This window comes from Vicugna pacos, chromosome 22, assembly GCF_048564905.1.
Source record: "Vicugna pacos chromosome 22, VicPac4, whole genome shotgun sequence".
Classification (NCBI taxonomy): Eukaryota; Metazoa; Chordata; class Mammalia; order Artiodactyla; family Camelidae; genus Vicugna; species Vicugna pacos.
This window is the reverse complement of record NC_133008.1, coordinates 14942061-14963900: the sequence shown is the minus strand read 5'-3', so window position 1 is coordinate 14963900 and position 21840 is coordinate 14942061. Positions and strand designations below refer to the sequence as shown.

At 45.1% G+C, this 21840-nt stretch overlaps 1 protein-coding gene and 1 long non-coding RNA gene across 8 annotated transcripts in view; one reads left to right on the top strand and one right to left on the bottom strand.

The window, feature by feature from the left end:
- The window catches only part of TENM2 (teneurin transmembrane protein 2), a 462232-nt gene that overhangs the window by 207067 nt on the left and 233325 nt on the right, over window positions 1-21840 (top strand). For all 7 annotated transcript variants that reach the window (XM_072947258.1, XM_072947260.1, XM_072947265.1 and 4 more), the window contains one exon: window positions 5198-5436. In XM_072947258.1, the coding sequence (XP_072803359.1) occupies window positions 5198-5436 (239 nt within the window). The remainder of the gene's footprint in view (window positions 1-5197; window positions 5437-21840) is intronic.
- On the bottom strand, window positions 1763-6341 carry LOC140688430 (uncharacterized). The gene is made up of 3 exons (XR_012063123.1): window positions 6025-6341; window positions 5318-5512; window positions 1763-1871 (listed from the first exon to the last, which is right to left on the bottom strand). It is a non-coding gene; the product is annotated as an uncharacterized lncRNA (long non-coding RNA).

The window sequence follows — 21840 nt, the reverse complement described above, 5'->3', positions numbered from 1 at the left end:
TTCTGGTGTACAGCATGATGTTTCAGTCACACATGCATATATATATATTCATTTTCATATTCTTCATTATAGGTTACTACAAAATATTGAATGTAATTCCCTGTGCTAGACAGAAGAAACTTGTTGTGTATCCATTTTATATATAGCAGTTAGTATCTGCAAATCTCGAGCTCCCCATATATCCCTTCCCACCCCCTTTCCCCCGGTAACCATAGTTTGTTTTCTATGTCTAAGTCTGTTTCTGTTTTGTAAATAAGTTCATCTGTGTCTTTTTTTTTTTAAGATTCCACATATGCGTGATATCATATGGTATTTTTCTTTCTCTTCCTGGCTGGCTTCACTTAGAATGACAATCTCCAGGTCTATCCATCTTGCTGCAAATGGCATTATTTTATTATTTTTTACGGCTGAGTAGTTTTCCAATGTATAAATATAGCACAACTTGTGCTTTTCTGACAGAGCCTTCAAGTGATCCTAAAGCAGGTATTGATGGGACAGAATCTGAAGGTCACTTCTTTTGAATCTTTCTTATTTGTTGAATTTAATCTTCTACAGATGTGTGACACCAGGGTGTGACTATATTGTGTGAGGAGTCCACATGTTTTTGGTACTCTGGTTTAATAATTTTAAGTAACAGAAACTAGAAAGAAGGGATGTGATAACTGAATGAGTTTCATTTAGCAGTGATGATACAGTCACCATAGTACCAATGAGCAGCCTGAGAGAAATAGCCTGGAAAGGTTAATGCAGTGCTGAGAAGTAAACAGGGTTGTTGTGTGTGTTTTTTTTTCCCTGTGGCAGAATCTGCCCTTGTATGTATGAATATAGACACTTTCCTGTATGAACTATGCAAACTTGTAACCCTGATTGGAAAGCAAGATTGGAAATCATGGCAGAAGAAATCCTAATTTTAATATTTAAAGTGCTCACAGTGTCGTCCTTTTAGCGTTCATGATTTTGGCCTTGGAAAGGTTGTAGGTCATTCACTCAACAAAGATGTCTTGAATGCCCTTTCAGTGCCAGGCTCTATTCTGGGTGTTAGGGTATGGAGATGAACGCAACAGACAAATACCTGATGATTTTGAACCTGATGGAATTCAGTTCTAATGATGGAGACAGGCAGTAAATAATGCACAAATACATATACTCTGAAGAAAAATAAAGTGGTTATAGCAAGATAGAAAATGACAGAGACAGAAGGGGAGCAAGAAAGATCTCTCTGAGAAAGTGACACTGGAGCAGAATGTTGAATGATTTCTAGGCAGAGGGAATAGCAGGTGCAAAGGCCCTGAGGCAGGAATGTGTTGGATGTGGTGTGATGCGGACTAGCAGAAGGATAGTGTAACTCATGGAGTGAGGGGATATAAAGTGGTGGAAGATACAGCTGGAGACAGACAGAGGGCAGATCATGCAAGACACTGCCAGCTGTGGGAGGGACTTCTGATTTTATTCCAAATGTTATTGGAAGTCCCTTCCTTCCTTCCTTCCCTCCTTCCTCTTTCTTTCTTCCTTCCTTTCTCCCTCCCTCTCTCTCTCTCCCTCTTTCTTTCTTTCTTTCCTTGTTTCAGGGATAAGGGGGTGGTGATGACATGTGATAATCTGACTTCCTTTTCAGAAGGAAGTGTGAACAAGAAACTAGATTGTCAAGGGAACAATTTTAGGATCTCAGGAAGCAACCCCATACATTAGAAATAATAATCATATTCTTATAACATTTCTTATAAACGAGTGTATTAAAAATAACTAAAGTCAGTTTAAACTTCTTATTCTTCATCTTGTGACTTGTCTCATGTTGCTGAAACGTTCCTGCTTCCAGTTTTGTTGATTCTGTCCACGGATATGACTGACGTGGAGGCACCGATGTTTAGATGCTGGAAATACCAAGAAAACTCATATACTTTACTTTTTTTCCATAAATGTTTACACTGTATTGTAGGTTAACGTTAAAGGTTTTATAACCCAAAAGAAGTGTATTAAGTGTAAATGACTTTACAATTTGGTTTGGGACAGATACATTAAACATATTTATATAAGATAATATATAATATATTATATGTTATTTATATATAAATAGTATTGGTATATATACAACAAATAATAATAAATAATAAGTAAACAGTATTTATATATTAACATTTATAATATATAATATTTATATATATCAACTATAAAGACATAAACAAATGCATCCATAGCTCCTTTAGCGCACAGAGTGATGGGGTGGCGATGGGGAGGGGATGTTAGAGGTTTCCCGGGCAGGTGTTGGGAGCTGAGTAGCTCCTGTTGGCTGGGACGGGCTGGGTGGGCAAGACCAGGAAAAGCCACTCCGGAGAGCATCACACATCATCCACAAAGGCGCAGGGGCGTGAACGGGCTGGTGAAGGGAAGCTGCGTCTTCTGGGTGAAGCGTAGAGTTTCAAGCACAAGGTTGGAGACGAGGATTAAAAAAAACTCGGGGAGTGGCTGCAAAGAGTATGGTCCCCTATTGAGAGCTGGGTTTCCTCTCATAGGTACCGGAGAATCCATGGGGAGTTACAGATCAAGGCATGATGGAGTTTGTGGTTTGGGAAGAAGAGTGGCAGAGGGATGGAGGAGAGGGCTGTGGGAGAAATCGGACGGCTGGGGTCTTCACCCCACTGCAGGCGAGAAGAGGAGGGAAAGGAGGAGGTGAAGATTGGTCCTAGACAATGCAGAGTAACACGAGGTCAGGAGGAGTACAACCGGGGAGGGGAAGGAAGACTCTGTAACTTGCTCAGGAGAGCTGTGGAGTGTGGCAGAAGAGATGCCTGGTACACAGTTGGAATGTGGGTCTCGGGACGTGGGGCTAGAAATGGAGATGGCAGGGTGGGGGTGCTCCATCCCACCCGTGATGGCTGAAGCCATGGGAACCGGTGAGCTCTCTGTTGGGGTGACACTGGTGTTAGTATATTTGTAAATACTCATTAATGACAGCTTACGGTGTCTGTATATTCCTTTGTTTAAATTTGATTTCCTGTTTTCACTACCCACTCTTGGAGAATCATTTGAGAGGTAAACTTGAAGTAATTCTAAATTCTAAATCAAATCCCAGGGTTTTTCCATCATCCTGGCTTTCTGGTTGGACATATGTTCTCACTTAATCATAAGACAGTGGACTATTACTTTGTGATTTGGCGAACTCTTCAGGTGTCTGCTCGACATTTCTGGAGCTTTAAATTAAAACTCATGTTTCAGGCTCCTTATGTTCTCTAAGGAATTAAGAACAAAAGCTCTCCAGAAGGCACTGAGCACTTACCGTGAAACACACCCTTGGTTGAGTGTTTCTCCTACACGAGGGTGACATGTAATCCTCACAACAGCCTGTTCTAGGGTATGAGGCACCTGTGCTATTATTATTCCCATTTTACAGATGAGGGCATGGAGGCTCTGAAAAGCAGCATCGGGTAACTGACATGAGCTTCCTTGTTTCGGAATGGCACTGCCAGGACTCCGATCCAGATGACTCTTGCCCCAAAACATTGCCTTTAAACACGAGCCTGCTGCCTCCTCTTCCAAAAGCCTCTTTTTATCTGGAGCATTCAAAGAGAGCTATCGGACGAGGAAGACAAACCTTATTTATAGAATCAAACCTCTTGGCTATATTCAGATCATCAAAGATACTTATAGTACCGATAAAGTTTAAGTACCAGTTGTTTATTTTGATGTTAGCCCTGTTAAATAATTCACTAATCAGATCCTCCTTTTCTGACATGATTCTCTGACAGTCATATCAGGCCCCTTTGATCTCTGTTGAGGATTAAAATACTTTCAAAGTTTTATCTGGAAGCAGCCAAAGCACAAATATTTGTAGCCACAGTGATGTCTCAGGATCCCACTGGGAAAGCCTGCTCACCCCCGTGTGCAGGGGCGGTGTGGTACAGAGGAGGTCCAGATAGAGCTTTTACAGGCAGGCAGCCTGGAGCATAAGCCCCAGAGAACCCGCATATTAGCTCTGAGCTTCAGTTTTCTCACTTGAAAAACTGAGGTAATAAAGTACTCACTTCATAGGATGAATGTGAGATTTAGTTGCAAGTAAAACCTTGAGCATTATAACTGACACATTGTATGTGGCCCATAAATACAGCCGCACCTCCTGAACACTTGAAGAGAAATGAAGTAGCGGTGTAACATTTTAAAATCTCAGAATTGGAGGTGAGAAATTCACAAATCAGTGAGGGAACTCCAGTCATTCATTCCCATCACCCCAACATGCTGAGCTGGGACCAGAAAGATGAACAAGGTACCAGATAAGGCACAGTCCGCAGCCTCCAGCTGCTCAGATGCTAGAATCCACTTAACCCGTACTTTGGAATCCACTGTGTATTCACTGGAAGGCAAGACATCATTTTGAACAAGGTGTGGCAAAGCACCTTTGAAGTCTCAAAAATGGCAGGCATAAGAGGGAGAAGGTCTGTTGTGGGAGAACTGATGGTCCTCGAAGTATCCTTAGCGTGACAGTCCCCTGACCCCGGAGGAAGGACTGAATTAGGGGTCAACAGTAGAGATTACCCTGTTGCCACACCACAGTTCTTGACCAAGGGCACCCTGTTCAGCTGACAGGCAAAGGCGTTTCCAAAGAAAGAACCACAATCACATGACCTGGAGAGGCATCTTAGAACAGGAAGCAAGATGAAAGGGGGAAAACAGCTCAGAGAAAAAGGCTCAAGAGAGATAGTTTAGGGGAACGTTTCAGACCACAGACTTCAGCATAAGACAGAGCTTGGGGCTGAAATTCTTGAGCAGTGGCTTGACTCTTCCAAGCCCGATTTCTCATGTCTTCAGTGGGGATACGATGAAACTTCACTTGCACGGCGTTATACAGTATATTTCAAGTGCCTTTAAATCATGGGTTCTAGCACGTGATAGAGCCCAGCGTCGTCTTCACCATCATCATTGTCATCATCTCTGAGTGACCAGCAGTAACTCAGTTTCCATGCTGGCTTTGAATACTTGGCAGGATTGTTGTGGAGGAGAAAATCCAGAGGTATCCGTGAAAGCATGACATGACGTGAGTTTACAGAGTTAGTTTACGTCCCATCGGATGTAACGTTCGCCCCTCCGTGCACGACAGGGTGGGGCAGTTACTTAGGACTATGCTAGTGCCATGGAGGGGAGGGGGCATCTGGATGGTCCCTGATGGCCAGCGCGTGGACCCTGACTCTCTCCCTTCCCCTGGCAGGCACTTCCTCTTCAAGACGTCCTCGGGAAGCACGCCCCTGTTCAGCAGCTCCTCTCCGGGATACCCTCTGACCTCAGGGACGGTGTACACGCCACCCCCCCGCCTGCTCCCCCGGAATACCTTCTCCAGGAAGGCCTTCAAGCTGAAGAAGCCCTCCAAGTACTGCAGCTGGAAATGCGCCGCCCTGTCCGCCATCGCCGCGGCCCTCCTCTTGGCCATCCTGCTGGCGTATTTCATAGGTAAGTCGGGGCAGCCTGCTCGCAGACTCGTGAGCGGAGAGGGCCTCTGTTGTCTGGACCGTGGGCTGGTTGGCTCCTAAAAGACGTACAAATGAGTGATGGATGGGAGTGATTTTTTTTTTCCTTCCTGAAATCGGCTGAAATCTGATGAGTTTCTCCTTCACGAGTCTAAATGACATTTATCAGAAGCGAAATTAAGCATCCTGACTGTATTCTTTCTCAGAGATAAGCTGAAAATTGTTGTTCCTGCCAACCCATCCCTCACTCCTCAAATAGCCTTCTGGTCTCTTCCAGGTTGGATTTTAACTCAGGTTTGTGTCCTGAAATTCAGGCAATGTTGGTTAACTTGAGGCAAAAAAAAAAAAATACAGAATAGAAGAAGTATTGTGATCAGCATGCCTAGAAGGTCTTGATTTGAAGGAAAGCCAAAGTAGCTGGCTGATTTTTAGAACTGGGGAACAGAAACAGGATAGAGAAGCTAGAACATCCAGCCAGGTCTCAGTAGGGAATCGAGTCACGCAGGCGCAGTGGATTTTGCCCACATCCCCTCCTTCGCCTCTGCCCCTTGAGCCTCAAAGCTCATCTCACCATGCACTGCTGAAACTGAATCAGGTGCACCTCCCACACCAGCTGTGATCTGCGGAGCTCAGGGTATGACCCAGGGCGGCAGCTTGGTTAGAAGTCGCTGGAGTATGTTTCTTCACGGGCCAGGGATGTTGGTTTGCATTTGTCGGGTGTGGCCTTGTAACTGTGGGAAGCGGCAGATGGCAGGAATTCAAGGGCAGGGTGCTCCAGGCACACGAGCATCCTGGGCTGGGCACAAAGCCTGCGCGCGCAGCCCCTGGCCTCGACAGAGAGCCCGGCACGGCTGCTTTGTAAACTGAGCGCACTTGCCGACGGCAGATCTCCCGGTGCATGCCAGGCCACGGTGACGTTCGTTAAAGTTTATTTGAAACACTTGATGATTCCGGCTTCGTTTGGCCTGTGACAGGCCTCCCCAGATTGGCTGAGCCAGGTTGCCGAGCAGACCTGTAAAACACCAGCAAAATGGGACCGACTCGAAATGAGTCCTCAGCACTGACGCTGCAATGCTTCCCATTTACACGAGGAGAGGAGGGAAAAACAGCCCTAATCCTCCTGGCTGTGCCCCTTCTCCCAGGATGAGCCCTCCCTTCTCCTGCAACATGAGGGCTCCCACAGTTCCTGCACCCCCAGGCAGCCAGCAAGGCGCCTGCCAGAGAGTGAACTGGTCCAGGACTTCCTGGACCACTGCGCCCAAGCCTGCCTGCCTGACGGCAGAGGAGGGTGACTGTGCACCCCCCGAGACCTGGGGCCCTGCCCAAGGCAAACCACTACAAGCCGAAACCTGGTGTGAAGTTTCCACTCTCTCCCATAATGTCACCCTGCTCATCTTAATATAGAAGAATCAGTTTTTACGTCCCTTCCCAGTTGCAACTCTCAGGAATGCCTCCAGAAGCGAGAAAATTGACACTCCAGGGACAGGCACCGTGTTGATCTGGGGCTTTGCAAAACCCTTTGTGCGCTAAACCCCAGCTGTGCAGGTGGGCTGAGGTCCCATACCCGCACACCCCTAACTTACAGTTGTATCTGCTTCTCACTTACCTCTTAATGAGGGATGGAGTAATGGATTGACTCAAGGAGGGGGAAGGACATCAGCTGCACCCTCAATCACTTGAGTGGCATCTTTTTTGTCATTAAAGGTAGTTTTGTGTGCTTCCCCGGGTAGCAGTTTGGGGTCAGGGGTGGGGGGAGGGCAACACTTAGTGGAAGCAAATTGAATGTGCCTCCAGGGTCTTTGCGTGATTTGGCTTTGTGTCAGAAACTTCAGGAAAGGTCCATGAGCTCACTTCTCAGGCTTATTGTTCTGCGGGGCTGGTGGGCAGCCTGGGGAGCCCAACTATAGAAATTGAGGCACTGCCTGCTTCTGCCAATACCGTCCCCGGTGGACCGCCTACCCCACTTGCCGGAGAGAGATAGATGGCTAGCGCCTGATTTATCGAGCTTGAGAGTTAAAATATAATAGCTTTCTGTAGGGCAGTCATATAAATGGGAAACTGTGTAGCGAGAGTCTAATGTTTTAATCGGATGTGTAACTTGTAAATGATGGATTAGGAAACATATTTATCCTCCGTCTGGAGGCTACTGGAAGCCGGACCCGAGCATCTTAGGATGGTTTATTCCCTTATAATCCATCATTTCCTATTAGGTATGCTTTGGGTAAGATTATGCTTCGACCCTGGAGTATTGAAGAATAGTTTATGACTCAAAATGAGTGATGTAATGGGCCAGGTCACACAACACGTAGAGCTATGGGCTACTATTGGCTGCCCTCCAGAGGTGATGACGGGACTGCAGACATGGTGAGGGGTCAGGATCTGGAGTGTCGACCTTGACCCCCGCGAGCCCTTTCTCCTTAACCTTGACAAAGTTGTTTTCCCTCTGGGTCTTGGTTTCCTAAGTAAAACCCGGAACTATGATAGTTATTTACGTTCAGAAAGTCCAAAGTATGGTGAGGATTAATTAATGTGTATACATGGCTTTGAAAATGGAAAGCAGTATACTATTAATTACAGAGCTGCAGGGACATAAACAGGGCATTGAAAACACAGAGCGAAGTGCTGTCAGGAGCATCGTATGATTGCGCCATCGGGGAGGACAGAAGGACAACATAAAAATCAAAGCCTTCCCGTGAAGGAGACCATAGATTTTAAGACCTGAGCCCGCTCTGGCTCCTGCATGACTGTGTCCCACTAGAGCAGAACGGGTCCTGAAATGGAAGCGTCTGGCCCCGGGACGTTTATGCACAGGCACTGGGTTCAGGCCTGCCAGGCACGGTGACAAACAGGCTAGACAATCTTCCTTGCATGTTTAAGCTTGTCCAAAATGAGCGATCTGGAATAGTTCAGCCCCTTGGCAAGCTCGTCCCTGGATCCAGCCGGTGGGTGGGTGTAATCAGAATAACGCCAGCCCTCGGGCAAAATGGAAGAAGTCAGCCTTTACCAGCTCAGGAGAGGTCCCCCAGGTCCTGCCCACACAACTGAGGTCGGAGATCTTTCACGACACATTCTCCCATCAAACCCCTCCCCCATGCCAAATTCTCCCAGGATACAAGACACCCGCAGATGGGTTACTCCAAGCAGCTTCCTGAACCACTGGGGACCACTTAGTGCGTTACTCAGCCCCCGGCCCAGATGGATCCTAGCGAAGACTGGTTTGGGAGAATCTGGCTGTGAAACACGAGAGAGCTGGCTCCCTTCTCAGGAAGCCATCCTTCATCCCTGGGCAGTTCAAGTGCTCTTACGCCTGCGTCACCAGCAATCTCTCTAGATCCCAGTTTCTGAATCAACGTAACCAGCATAGAGTTTCTCACCTGTTTTACACCAACTCTACCGTGCTTTATCCTGACAGCGTATGTACAGTAACTGGCTAGAGCCTTCCACTTGCTTTGAACTGTAAGCTGTTCCTTTTAAAGCACTTTTATATAATTATTACGTTTGAACCATACCGCCAGCCCCCAACATATGCTTCAGCAGAAAACGAAATTGGCATTTTACAAGCATTTGGCGAGAGCTGACGCTGGGACTCAGAGAGGCTAAATCCACGTGGCTGGTTATTCGCGGAGCCTGGTCTCCTGATGCCTCGTCTGGCATCTTTCCCGTGACCGCTCTCCCCTACAGATCACAGTAAGACATACTTTCCAAATAGCATGAAACCCAAGTGATCCTTTTTGCAGCATCAGTAACACTGTATCTAATTCTGTCCTTATTAGCAAAGAACAGTAGTCAGTTCCCCTCCTTCCTGAATCATCTTCTCACACAGCGGACAGAATCCGTGCCTCCTCCTCGCTCTCCTAACCTGCCCTCTTATTTCTGCTTTTCCAAATATCTTCTGTTTCAGAGGCCAGCAGACGTATTCTATAAAGGTAGCAAAAAATTTTTTTTAATTTTTCAGGCCATGTAATCTGTTATGACTTCTTAACTTTGCCATTCTCATTCAAGAGCAGTCACAGTGTGTGAGCCCATGGGCGTGGCTGTGTTCCAAGACAGTTTAATTACAGACACTGCAGTTTGAATTTTACGTACTTTTTGTGTGTCATTAAATATTATTCTTTGGATTTTTCTTCAACCCTTTAAAATGTAAAATTCTCCCCTAGTTCCATGTGCTGTTGCCACAGTTTGCTAACCCCTGTCTGGTTATATTACTGTTTTGTTCCTAAGAATACCTTTCCAGAGGGTTTCCACTTTTACCAAAAAAAAAAAAGGTATCAAACTGGCTAAGATGCATTACTGTAAATAGAGCAGGTGATTGACTGTAATCCCAATTCCTTTTTTTTTTACATATTTTTATTGAGTTATAGTCATTTTACAGTGTTGTGTCAACTTTCAGTGTAGAGCACAATTTTTCAGTTATACGAGAACATACATATATTCATTGTCACATTCTTTTTCGCTGTGAGCTACCACAAGAGCTTGTATATATTTCCCTGTGCTATACAGTATAATCTTGTTTATCTGTTCTGCATATGCCTGTCAGTATCTACAAATTTTGAAATCCCAGTCTGTCCCTTCCCTCTCCCCCTTGGCAACCACAAGTTTGTATTCTATGTCTGTGAGTCTGTTTCTGTTTTGTATTTATGTTCTTTTTTTTTTTTTTTTAGATTCCACATATGAGCAATCTCATATGGTATTTTTCTTTCTCTTTCTGGCTTACTTCACTTAGAATGACATTCTCCAGGGACATCCATGTTGCTGCTAATGGTGTTATGTTGTCCTTTTTATGGCTGAGTAGTATTCCATTGTATAAATATCCCACATCTTCTTTATCCAGTCATCTGTTGATGGCCATTTAGGCTGTTTGCATGTCTTGGCTATTGTAAATAGTGCTGCTGTGAACACTGGGGTGGAGGTGTCTTTTTGAAGTAGGGTTCCTAATTCCTAATGGATAATTCCATATGTTTTCCTATTCCAAACCCAAAGTAGAGAAAGCAAGCCACTTTTCTCTTTTGTTAAAAACTTCCTATAAGGTAAAAACTTCCACCCCAATGGACAGATGAAAACAGTGCTGCAGCTCATGGATAGAGAAGAGTTGCCTAGCAGTGTGGCCACGTACTCTCTTGTTCTCAATCTTCAATGACACTAGGTTTCTCTGCAAAACCATTGCCAGTTTTGAAAGATTACTTAGGGCCCGATGCCTTCTTTGTTGAGGTTTTCCAGAAGGTCATAACAACGCTGGGTCACCGAATGACATCATCCCTTTCTTGTCCTAGGTTAATGCTGGCTAGATCTAATTTCCTTAGACGCACCAACGTTCCTGCAGGGCTCACCCACATCAAGGAAGAAAGCTGCTTGTCATGTGTAACTTTGCTGTTTAAATCCAGCTAATCCTTGTAATTCTAAGACTAGAGTCAACCCCACGGTTCAGCATGGCCCAGGGCTCAGACCGTCACCCCTGAGTTAAAAACAAGAATCTTCTGTCAAAAACTCTCCACGTGGTTGGGAAACGAAAGGGGGCCAAGAGAAAGATAAGAGCATTTATGTCATCCTAAATTAGTTTTTAGCTCTTCAGCTCCCTGCCAAACTAAAATACGTATATATATATATTAGAAAGTCACCTTGTCTCTTTCACTACAGTAATTCCTGCCAAATATGAAATACTATGTTTTAAGTAAGCCGTTCACCGCTCTGTCTTCTGCCACTCTCACTTTGATCTGGGAAGAACGCAGGCCATCAACATGTCAGGATGTAAAAAGTATGGTAATTTGGGGTGCTTTCAGTTTCTTTTGAAAACAATGAGAGATTATTTTCTATGGAAACTGAAAGCCTACCATGTGTTTAAAGTTGCTCCACTTGGAAATTGATGTGTTGAGACTCACGCTGATGAAACCTGCGTTCTCAGCTGCTATTTTGTGTATTCCCATCTCGCTGAACGGAGCAGGTTTAGGGGAAATGTAAAGAAAATGACAGGCAAATGATGAGAACAGGGCGCTCAACCTGGCATCCTTGGTGAGGACGCAGCCTAGGAAAAAACGTCGGCCCTCTCTTTCAAACCTGCTGCTCTTGGACTGTCCAGAGATGCTAAACTTCCCCTCCTGTATGAATTCCAAAGTATGTATTTACCTCCCATTATCTAAAGGGCAAAATGCTAATGATGATGTCTGAACAGTTTGGCAAATAACATTTCCACCCAGCTCCCGGGTCCCAGATGGCCAAACCTCATGGTCAACCACACAGAGAACTGCCTACCAGTAAGCCAGGGGAACCAGTTATGTTACCCGCTCCCGTGTCAGCAGCAGACTTTTTATCAAATAGATATGCTAATGTGCTCTTAACCGGATAATAAAGCCCTGTCAGTGCTCCCGCGCTGGTGACTTTCTGGCAGTCGGGCCACTACTTCCTAATTGTGCACCTGATTTCAGAGGGTCTGTCAACTGGTGGAAAGTAAATTAAGTCATTAGCTGGGTCTCCATCACCTAGCAGCCTCGTGGCAACATTTGTATGTTGTATAAAAGATGAGTTCCATTGCTGAGGGGAGGGAGATTTTTTGCTAACCCCTACCAAGACACCTGTTGGAAATCAAGGTTGTCGGTCCATACAGGGCTTTCCACTCTCATGGCCGGACTTGGTGGGTGGAAAGGAGTGAGCAACTTTTGGTCCTGACTTTTGTAGAGCATTTTAATGCAAAACCAGGCAGGAAGGAGTTGATGCCACATCCCCATGTTGCCAAGGACCACAGTAAGGGGACGGGGCACTGGAGTCACCTGCCAGCCTGGGACTTTGTGTTGAGTGGGTGAGGATGGAGTGTTCACCGTCTGTATGTCCCCTGAATCACACCGTTCGGCTCTGTCCTGGACTTTCTCTGTAACAGTCCTCTCTCCAGCAGTCATCCATCCAGAAGCAGTAATGGGACATCATTGTCTGTCTGCACACACGCTGTTCATTTGTCTGGATCACGTAGGGCGGTTACCAAGCCCACACATCCCCATTTGCTAAGTCTCTCATTGGTTCACTTATGGGCGCTGTTTCGAGGGTACTATAAATAGGTACTACTTCAATCTGCGTTCTACCGACCGCAGTCACAGGGGCTCTTGCCTTGTCTTGGTAATTAACGAAAGCAGCCGTGTGATGTAGTGGAAAGCGCCTCCCCGGGCTTTGGTGTCAGAGAGACCTGGCTTCGGGGTCTGATGTGCGTACTTAAAAATCAGCATGACTACAGGCTTTAGTTTCCCTGCAACTAAGTTTCCCATCCAAAAAAAAAATGGGGACAATTCCTACTTTGGAAAGATGCTTCAGGCATGCATGGATAGGATACAGGCTTTGCTTGAAATCCGACATGAGCGTAATGAGAAGTGTGATTATTGTGTGCATCCCCAAGGAGGTAAAAGGTTGTCGGTTAAAACATGGCATGATTTTGTAGCATTTATAGTTTTTATTTTGTGTTTTTTAGAACGAGGTAGACACAGACCACCTGGATGGATATATGACCATGTGCATAGACAGGAATGCAGCCACACTGGCAGACCTGCGTGCTGCCTGGCCAGCCTCGGTTGTAAGAAAACACCTGTTGTGAAGCAGCATTCTGATTTCAGAGATGTGAAAAAAAATTCAAGTCTTAGAACTAGCGAAATACCAGGTCCAGGGAGAAGCATAAAGCAGGTTCTTGGGTCATCGTACCCCCAGAACAGTGCCTCACACCTCGTATGCCATCAATAAACATTTGTTGAATCAGTGAATGCTAATTAGGGTTAGGGCTGAGTTGAACCATTTGTCGGGGGGGTGGCATCTGTCAGGCACCCAGAAACCCTGATTTCCAGCTTGACCTGTCCCCCGTGTAGAGGGAAGTTGCTGGTCCCCTAGTAGTGTAATTGCCCCTGTGGCCAAATTGCGTTTCCAAGTTAGAAAGCATTTCGGGGCAGAGTGACAGTCAGGTGGGCTGGCTAAGCCCCACACGGAAGGCCTCTCGCGGGGAACCTGCGACTCCCTGACATCCCGGGAGCTAGCTGAGACTGGGAAGGGTTTGTGTCTGGCAGACCGCCGCCATTTGGCACTCCCATCGTGAACGTGCAGCAGGATTCAGTTGGAGTTCAAGGTGAAGAAGCAAATAATGGCGTAAATCTGAAAGTCTGCTGGCTGCTTGTCCGTAGAGGAGGGCGTGCTACGAAATGAAAGAAATTGCTCCAAGGCACCAGGTCAAGGAGAGAACTATCATATGGCGAATTGGGTCTGTGTACACAGGCCAGGCCACACAGAGTCTCCCGCGCTCTGCACCACCTTGCTTAGCTGTGTAGCCTCGTAGGACAGAAACTTGACCCCAGAGCAGACTTTCAGAACATTCATATTTCTCTTAAGGTCACCTTAAACCAGGCTTCTTGAGTCCTTCATGGAAAGTTCCTTTATAGAAAACTCATATTTTTCTTTGTAAAGAATAGACACTCAGAATTTTTGCCTGAGCCCTTTTCGCATCAAATAAACCTCTTATTAAATTGATATCTCATAATAAGATCCTCTGCATTAGGAGAGCAAATGGTCCATCAGCTATATTAACATATTTAATATTACCATAAAAAGGGGGAAATGCAGTGCACGTTCCGCTAATTTCGTTTTTTATCTTACTGGTGGCCTTAAATAAATACACAAATATCGGAGTGTTTCAGAAAGTAGTCGTAAGCTACATGTTGATAAGAAAAGAGCTTTGCAGAAGAAAACATTATCCTCCATTCTTGGAGACAGAAGGAAATTTATAAGATATATATAATACGTATCATCTTTCAAAAGCTTTTGTTTGTTTTTTTTTTCTCCCTAAAAGCCAAAGCTTATAGATGAGAAGGGAGGATGAGCTTTGCCTCCCATCTTTGCATGTCTTTCATCACGACTTGCTGCACAGCAGTTAGGGAAGGCCCTTCCCTTGGGATGGGTTTGCAGTGGAGTTAGGTCATTTGTGGGAAGATCTGTGCAAACCTGTTCGACACTTGCCTCCAGGACTCTGATCTTTGTAAAAGAAAGGCATCTTGCCTTGCTTTGGCCTTGGCAGTCATGATGCAGTTCTGTCATTGGCTTCCTTAACGTTACACCATGAGCGTTTCAGAGGCACGTTCATGACGTTTAGGTTAGACTTGGTCATATTCCACAGGGAAGGGTAAGTGGCAGGGGTCAAATGCTTCCTGTTCTGCAGGCGCTGATGAACACGATGACATCCTTCAAGAGGGTTCGGTGTGCCTTTTAATGAGACGCCTTTCCAAATTGGCTTTAAGGCCACTTTATGCCCCAAATTTTACAAACATAGACTTCTGGAGTATTAACTAAATTACAGTACATGCATTTCAACTTTCTTTTAATAAGATGATTTGTAGACTTCCTGAATCTCGAGAGAACTGTGGGGTAAAGACTTTGTTTTTTTCCCATGAAAAAGTTCTTGTAACTTTGTATATTAATTTTTTGTATTATTAATTTTTTACCAATTTAAAATGTGTTAAATTTATTACACTAATTTTATGTTTTTCCATCGGGCAAGAACTTTTATTTAGGTGAATTACTGCCTGGTCATGTTGTACGCTGAAATCTGCTGACCAAACTCAGAATCTAGGACGTTTTTACTTGAAATTTTTCCCTAGACCTAGAGGGTAATAAGCAACCCCATAAAATGGTACAGTTAATAGGGAAGCTGAGAGCCTGGGTAAGTTACACTTTGCATAAACGACCCACACAGTGATGTTAATCAGACACATACTACAGTGATGGAGGCATCTGAATTCATTTTTCCCAGATCCATCAGGGAACAAAAGCTTTTATACTAAAAAGCTTTTTATTAACTCATTGGTATGAATCAGTGGTCAGCTATCCTTTTTTTCGCCCCCTAGAAGTGTGGAGTGTTCTCACCATTTTATAGTAAGAAATGGAGGAGGTCTGTGTCTATTTTTATCCTTTCTGTGTTTGTCAAATGAAGGCATTATCTCCTCCTGAATTTACTTTGGACAATTGTATAGCTTCCAAATAAAAAAAAAAAAGCTTACACTTCTTGGGACCACAGCAGTGAAGAGTGAAGCGCCAAAGAAGGAAGAATAAACACTAAAACGAGCAGGATGAAATTAAGACAAGAAGTAAGAACAAGGCATAAGAGGCTGTGAATAGAATAATTAGAAATGTTAACGAGCAGCGTAAACTATGCGATGTCATGTATCGAGCAGGATAAAAGATGGCACAATTAGAGAACACACGTATGGTGAAAGAAATGACACCCAGCGTACCAAATTACACACAGTCTTCCGCACAATTTCTTGAACCAATATGTCCAGACAAGGTAATGAGATGAAAAGTCATCCTCGAGAATTGCTTGGAGGTGCCGTTCCACCACCTCATCTTACATCATTAAACTTTTGGTTCCTTCGTGAATTACTTAGATAAATAACAGTAGACAGTTCGACATTTATCCCAATAAACCAGAAAGCTACCATGATAAAGGAAATTGAATTTATAGACACGGCAGGCTCTTGCCTAATAGGTGAGAGTAATGTGTTTAATGCTGAACATCAATCTGTATTTCAAATACAGTGTACGAAGTGGGGGGTGGCCTCTAAAAATACCCTTTCCTACAAAATCGTTTCTCACTAGGTTGCTTTACCTTCTGTTGTGTCTAATTGATACCCGTGTAATTCCGCTCCAACCTTTGCTACTGCAAATGCTCTCAGAGATGCAAAGAATAAACCTGGGTGTGGGTTCCCAAGAGGGTATGGAAAGTTGGGGGTTAGAAATCATTTTTGTCTTCAGAGTGTTGTCTTTGGAATGACCCTTGAAGCCAGAGGGCAGATACATTTGTTTTTAATCAAGTCCAAAGCCTTCTTTTCAATCTTGATCAAAAACCGACACAAGGAAGGAGAATTACTTTATGTCAGGTTTTCTCTTTGCCTTGTTTTGCCAGTCTTCATGGTGTTAAAAATAAATAAATAAATAAAGGTCCAGTAGAGACAATTTGAGGTTACCCTACAGTTTTAATCTCCCAATCCAGTTCAGTGGATTTATGAACTTCCAGCATTTAGGAAGGTTTCCTCATTCCTGATCGGGCAGGTCTTGGTCTAGGACAGGACGTGGATGTGCCCAGGCTGAGAGCCGTGCTCACTGCGTACCTAGGCCCTGGCTGGTGGTGTGGGGGCAGGGAGGGGCCTTGGGAGAGAAGGGAGGGCAGTCAGCCCTCCGTTTGGCGTTTGGCGTGTGTCGCTGGTGCCCGCCCAGCACTACTCCCCCAGACCCTGACCCAGCTGTTCTGGTCATGCACATTTTTTTTATTCTGTGCACACTTTCATGAAATGTTTTGACGTGTAAATTCAGTCTGACTTTAAGGAAACCAACTTCTGATCCTGCTTTCAAAGCTTTGCTCTTTCACCGTGTTTCTTTCTTTGCATTTGCAGGGGTACAGGCTGTCTCTGTTTCTTTCCCCTCCCCTCCTCTCCTCTATACGGTCCACCTTTAAGTCTCCTTGGGGGAAAGTCCAGATCTGGCTTGCTCTGTCAAGTTTAATTTTTTAAAGGAATATACATATATTACAGTTACTATAATTTTAGGCTTTTACAAAATTTACTAGTCTACCGATCAGTGGCTTTTTCCCAACTCTTATCCCCCCTTCTCCCATTCCCACCTCCACCTGGGCTCTTTGGGTGGAGGTCACTGGGGTGGAAGTGCTGTGTAGGGACTCATGGCTGTGACCCCCTCTGGGAGGAAGTATCTCTATTTCTTTTGTAGGACTATGGATGCTAATTGCATGCTATTTTATTCTTCTCTTCAAAACTGATAGGAGTGAAGCCTTTTGGAAAGGCCAGCTGACCCAGCAGTGCTGTCTTATCCTCATTGCAGTAAAATACCAAGGGCTTATTTTAATGTCAGAGGCAAATTGGAGAGCGGACTGGAAATAGCTGTGACTAAGTTTATCTCAAAGGAAGAAAAAGACGTGTCTGTCGTGTTTGTATGACTAAGGGATTTAGTAGTAAGCTCTGTGCCCCACCCAGGGAGAGTGGTGTCAAAACATGAAGAAGAAAGGGGCGGGGGAAGAAAAGGAAAACAGAGATCACAGGGAAGCTAAGCTTGAACTCCTGTCATAATTGCAGGTCTGATGCTCTTGCAAATTTTGCCCAGTCGCTTTGTCATGCTCTCTTCATCCCACACTACTGCAGCCTAACCCCTAGCTAAAACCTGGACTGCGCCTCTGCCTCCCACAGCCTCACAGAGCAAACCAACAAGACAAACAAAAGCCTGGCTCATTGAGAGGATACCCGGAGCCGACCTCACCGGCTCTCGGCTCGCGGTCACCCCGTCCAAAACTCACTCACCAGGTCGGATACAGCGTGGCGGTTTTCTTCCATGGGCTAACTGCTCTGGAGGCTGTCTTAGTGGAAACATAGAATCAGACTCCAGACATGCAAAGTCACTAGGTTTGACTGGCAGAGAAGTGGAAAGGATTCTTTTTATGGTGCAAATGCTGTCAAATTGTGGCTGATTTTCTCTCATGTGAAAAAGTGGGGTGTGGACCCTCACAGCAGAGAATGTAAAAAACATTTCAAAGGAGGGGAAAGAAAACTAAGCACCACAAGAAAAAGAAAGCACACATGAAAGAGAAAAAATATGGGGAGGCATGCGTTTTTTTTTTTCACTTATAGATCTACTTTTTTTGTTTTTTGTTACTGAAATATAGTCAGTTACAATGTGTCAATCTCTGGTGCACAGCACAATGTCCCAGTCTTGCAAATACATACATATATTTGTTTTCATATTTTTTTCATTGAAGGTTATTACAAGATATGGGTAACTGTAGTACATTTGGCATATATATATATATATATTTTTTTTTTCCCCTGGGAATATAAAGGGCGGAGGAGGCCAGGGAAATAGCTGGAGAGAATTATTGTTTTCACTGGCTTCCATAGAACGAGAAAGAACCACACACTCAACACTGGCCTGGTGCTTCACGGTTGGTTCAGAAAATCCTCTGCCTTTCGATTAAGCCTGTTCTTATTTTTCCACTGGATGACGAGGCCACAGTTTTAGCTCATCTGTTCACAGCCCCGTCCCCGGCATCCTCAGAGACTGCTTCCATGTATCTCAGGAAGCTGAAGAAAAGAGCATGATGTGCAAGGAGGAGGTAAAGCCAGTGGCCCAGGAAGGGTGACTCTGATGCTCAGTGGGGAGACTTCGCATCTCTCCCCAGAACCTTACGATCAAGGGAGCATCTGGGGTTGGGGGGGTCCAGTCCATGGCGGTCACCCTGGGTTGTCTTGACTGTAGATTTTCCACGTGGCCAGCCAGGTCCTCTGCGTAGAAAAGAATTTCGACGGGAGACCTTAATGCCTTTGAAAGCACATCAGGAGTAACACTGACATGCTCTCCCCCGTAGCCTTAGAATCCTAAAATAAATAATAGAAAAACTGTGATTTTAAAATATAATTCCAAATACTAACTGGGCCCCGCTGTCGAGATGAGTAATAAGCTTCAATAAATGTGTGACAGGCACAAGGCTCTTCAGTATGAAGAGTAGTGAGTCCTCAGACATAGAAATAGGTTTTTCATTACATGAGGGATTATGCTCAGCCCGGCTGCGGAGCCTGTGCGCGGGGCCACAGCTGCGGCTTCTGCCCGCGGTCGTATTAGCTGGTAATCGTGGAGCAGGCTCGCGCCGCCTGCAACAGCGATTTGTTTCAGGGAAGGGAGAAAGGTCGCCTTCTCCCACTTAAGCCAGGATTACCATTGTTTATTACACACTTTCCCTTAAACTTCTCATTGTCAGTGCTAATGAGCTAAGGTCTGAGTCAGGTCCCACCCGCGTGCTGCTAAACTCTGCCGGGAAGCCAGGGGTGATGGAGAAGTCGGCGTGGTTTGAGGTGGAGGATGTTGCTGTCTTATTTTTACCCACAGAGGCTCGTCAACACGTGCATGCACGCGCACACACACGAGTGTGTTTCTTTTGATGGTCGTGCAAAGCTTTATTGTTCAATTTCGAGCAAACCCGGCTATTCATTCGAGTTTTTCCTGATCCAGGAACTCACAAGCCAGCAGGCACCCTCCAGGCCTCGCTTCTTCCCGGGACTGAGATGCGTGGTCATGAAACTGATTTGAGCCCATGCTGCCGCTTGGCGGCCTAGGAGACCGTGGGGGGGTCTTCAAAGACGTGTTTCAGTAGGGATTTGAGAAAGGTCTGGGGACTCGGGTAGAGGAGGGCAGCCATGAAAAGGAGAGCTAATTATGATTTTGGGGGTAGTTTTCTATTTTAAGTGTTATCAATGCAGAATTCCCTGCCTGCCTTCCATCTTGACCCAAATAATGACTCCTTAAAACTTCATACATCCAAGATTATTGTTCGCCTGGGTCAGGAGACCTGATCTGTAGTTGTAACAGTTCCTCATTTTAAGGGCCAGCTGGGCATCGGAGCAGTCCAGTGAAGGAAGCCTTGGGTTTGGTTTAGGAAGGTGAGTTCCAGTCTTAACCCTACCTAGTGCTCTGGAGAAAATGGATTCAATGCCCTAAGCCTCTTTTTTTTTTTTTTTTCCAACTATCAGGAATGGTTGATAATAGTTATAACGATGGTAGTACCTTTCTTCGTGGTCTTTCTATGTGAAGTTTAAAGGAGGTATTACTATTTTGTATTATTATTGCTCTTTATGCATTTATTTAAGAGAAAACACCCACCGGGCTGTGGAGGTTCAGAGACGGGAGAAGGGCTAGAGGAGCTGAGAATGACTGGGTGGAGAAAGCTCCAGGCAGACGCAGTCCTGGGAGGATGGAGAGACATTGAACTGGCAATGGGCTGAAAAGTGTTCTCGGCAGAGGAACTCACAGCGGGAAAGGCAAGGACAAGAGTGAGCAGGGTGTGGGGGAAGGGCAATGCGCAGCTGAGCTCGTGAGGGGAAGGATGCTTATGGAAGAGCCGTGGAAACTAGGAGGTGAGGTGGAGCGGGACCCGATGATGGATGGCCTGGAAATCTGGCAGGAGGTTTAATTTGATTAATTTGGCAATCGGGAGGTGCTTTAAGTTCATAAGTGGCAGTATAACATGATGCAATTATGACATGATATCGTGTCAATTACCCAGTAGATGCTCCATAAATATTTATTTGCTAATTGATTGAGGATTCAGATAGATTAGGGGGTAAGACAGGACACGGGGTGACAGCCACAGGCTCTGGCAGTAATGGGTGGGTATGTGAGTCGCTGAGGGCCCCAATTAGAGGAGGGTCGTGGAAACAGAGAAGCAGAGGGAATCTGGGAGAGCTGTCTTGCAAAGAAGAAACAGATCCATGATGGGATTTGTAGTGCGTTGACTGTGGAGGTGAAGACAGAAGTAGCTAATATGCCCTTCAGGCTTCCAACCTGGATCCCTAGAGAAATGTTGTCAAGAATAGGGAAACTGAAAAATGAAAAACTAACCCACCATTTTGAAATCACCACTCCCTTTTCTAAAAGCATGGTTGGCCAAAGCATTTTTTTTTTTTTATTGGCGTGTGATTCTACCAGGGCTGGCACAAAGCCATTCTTTTTTTTAATGCACTCAGTGAATCTCAGTGAGGTTGCTTTATTATGAGAGGGCCTTTGATCCAATGAAGCCCATCCAGACCCCTTCAGAGGCATTCACTTTGGATTTCATATGAAAAGTCTCTGGGGGGAAAAAAAAGAAGAGCAGAATCGGGTTATAACTCAACTCTGAAAGGCTAACAAAATCCCTCCCTAACATGGTACTCGCGGGTAGTGCAAATCTTGCAAACCAGAAAAAGACATGAGAATATACGTTGAGACACAGCGTACCCATTTATAGATACAAAAAAAAAACCTGGTCTGGGACTTGAAGGCACTTGCCTTACAAATGCAGAACGGGGTCCTGGGAGTCGGTACCATTGCCCTTTTTGATTCGGGGCAGTGAAGCTTACAAATTAAAATCTTCAAAGAAGAAAACTTGCCTTTTGATCAGCTGGTTAGAGGCAGGTTTGAAATTATGATAAATCTCCTACATATTCACTGTATGAGCAGGTTGAAACTCTAAGGCAGCTGCCTGTGTCTCTGCAAATGAGGCTGACTCACTGTCCCCGGGCTGAAGGGTGAGATGGATGAAGTTGGTTATGGGTTTATGGATGCGGGCAGAGAGGGTCAGACATCAGGGAATGAGCCCTTGTCCCCCCTCCCCTCAGCGCCCGCTCTGCACCGCGCCAAAGTCTCGATTCATTTTCTGTGCTTTAGCGTTTGACGGAAGTGCATGAAATACCCTCTCAGATGCTAGGTGCCCGAAGTAAAGCATAAAACAGCATGATTACCTGGGGAATTTTAGAATTAGCTTCCAAACTAACCAAGATAATTTAGGCCCCAAAGGCACTTGAGTTTAAGTTATCTGGATTGGGTGTGTGGATGATGCTAAATT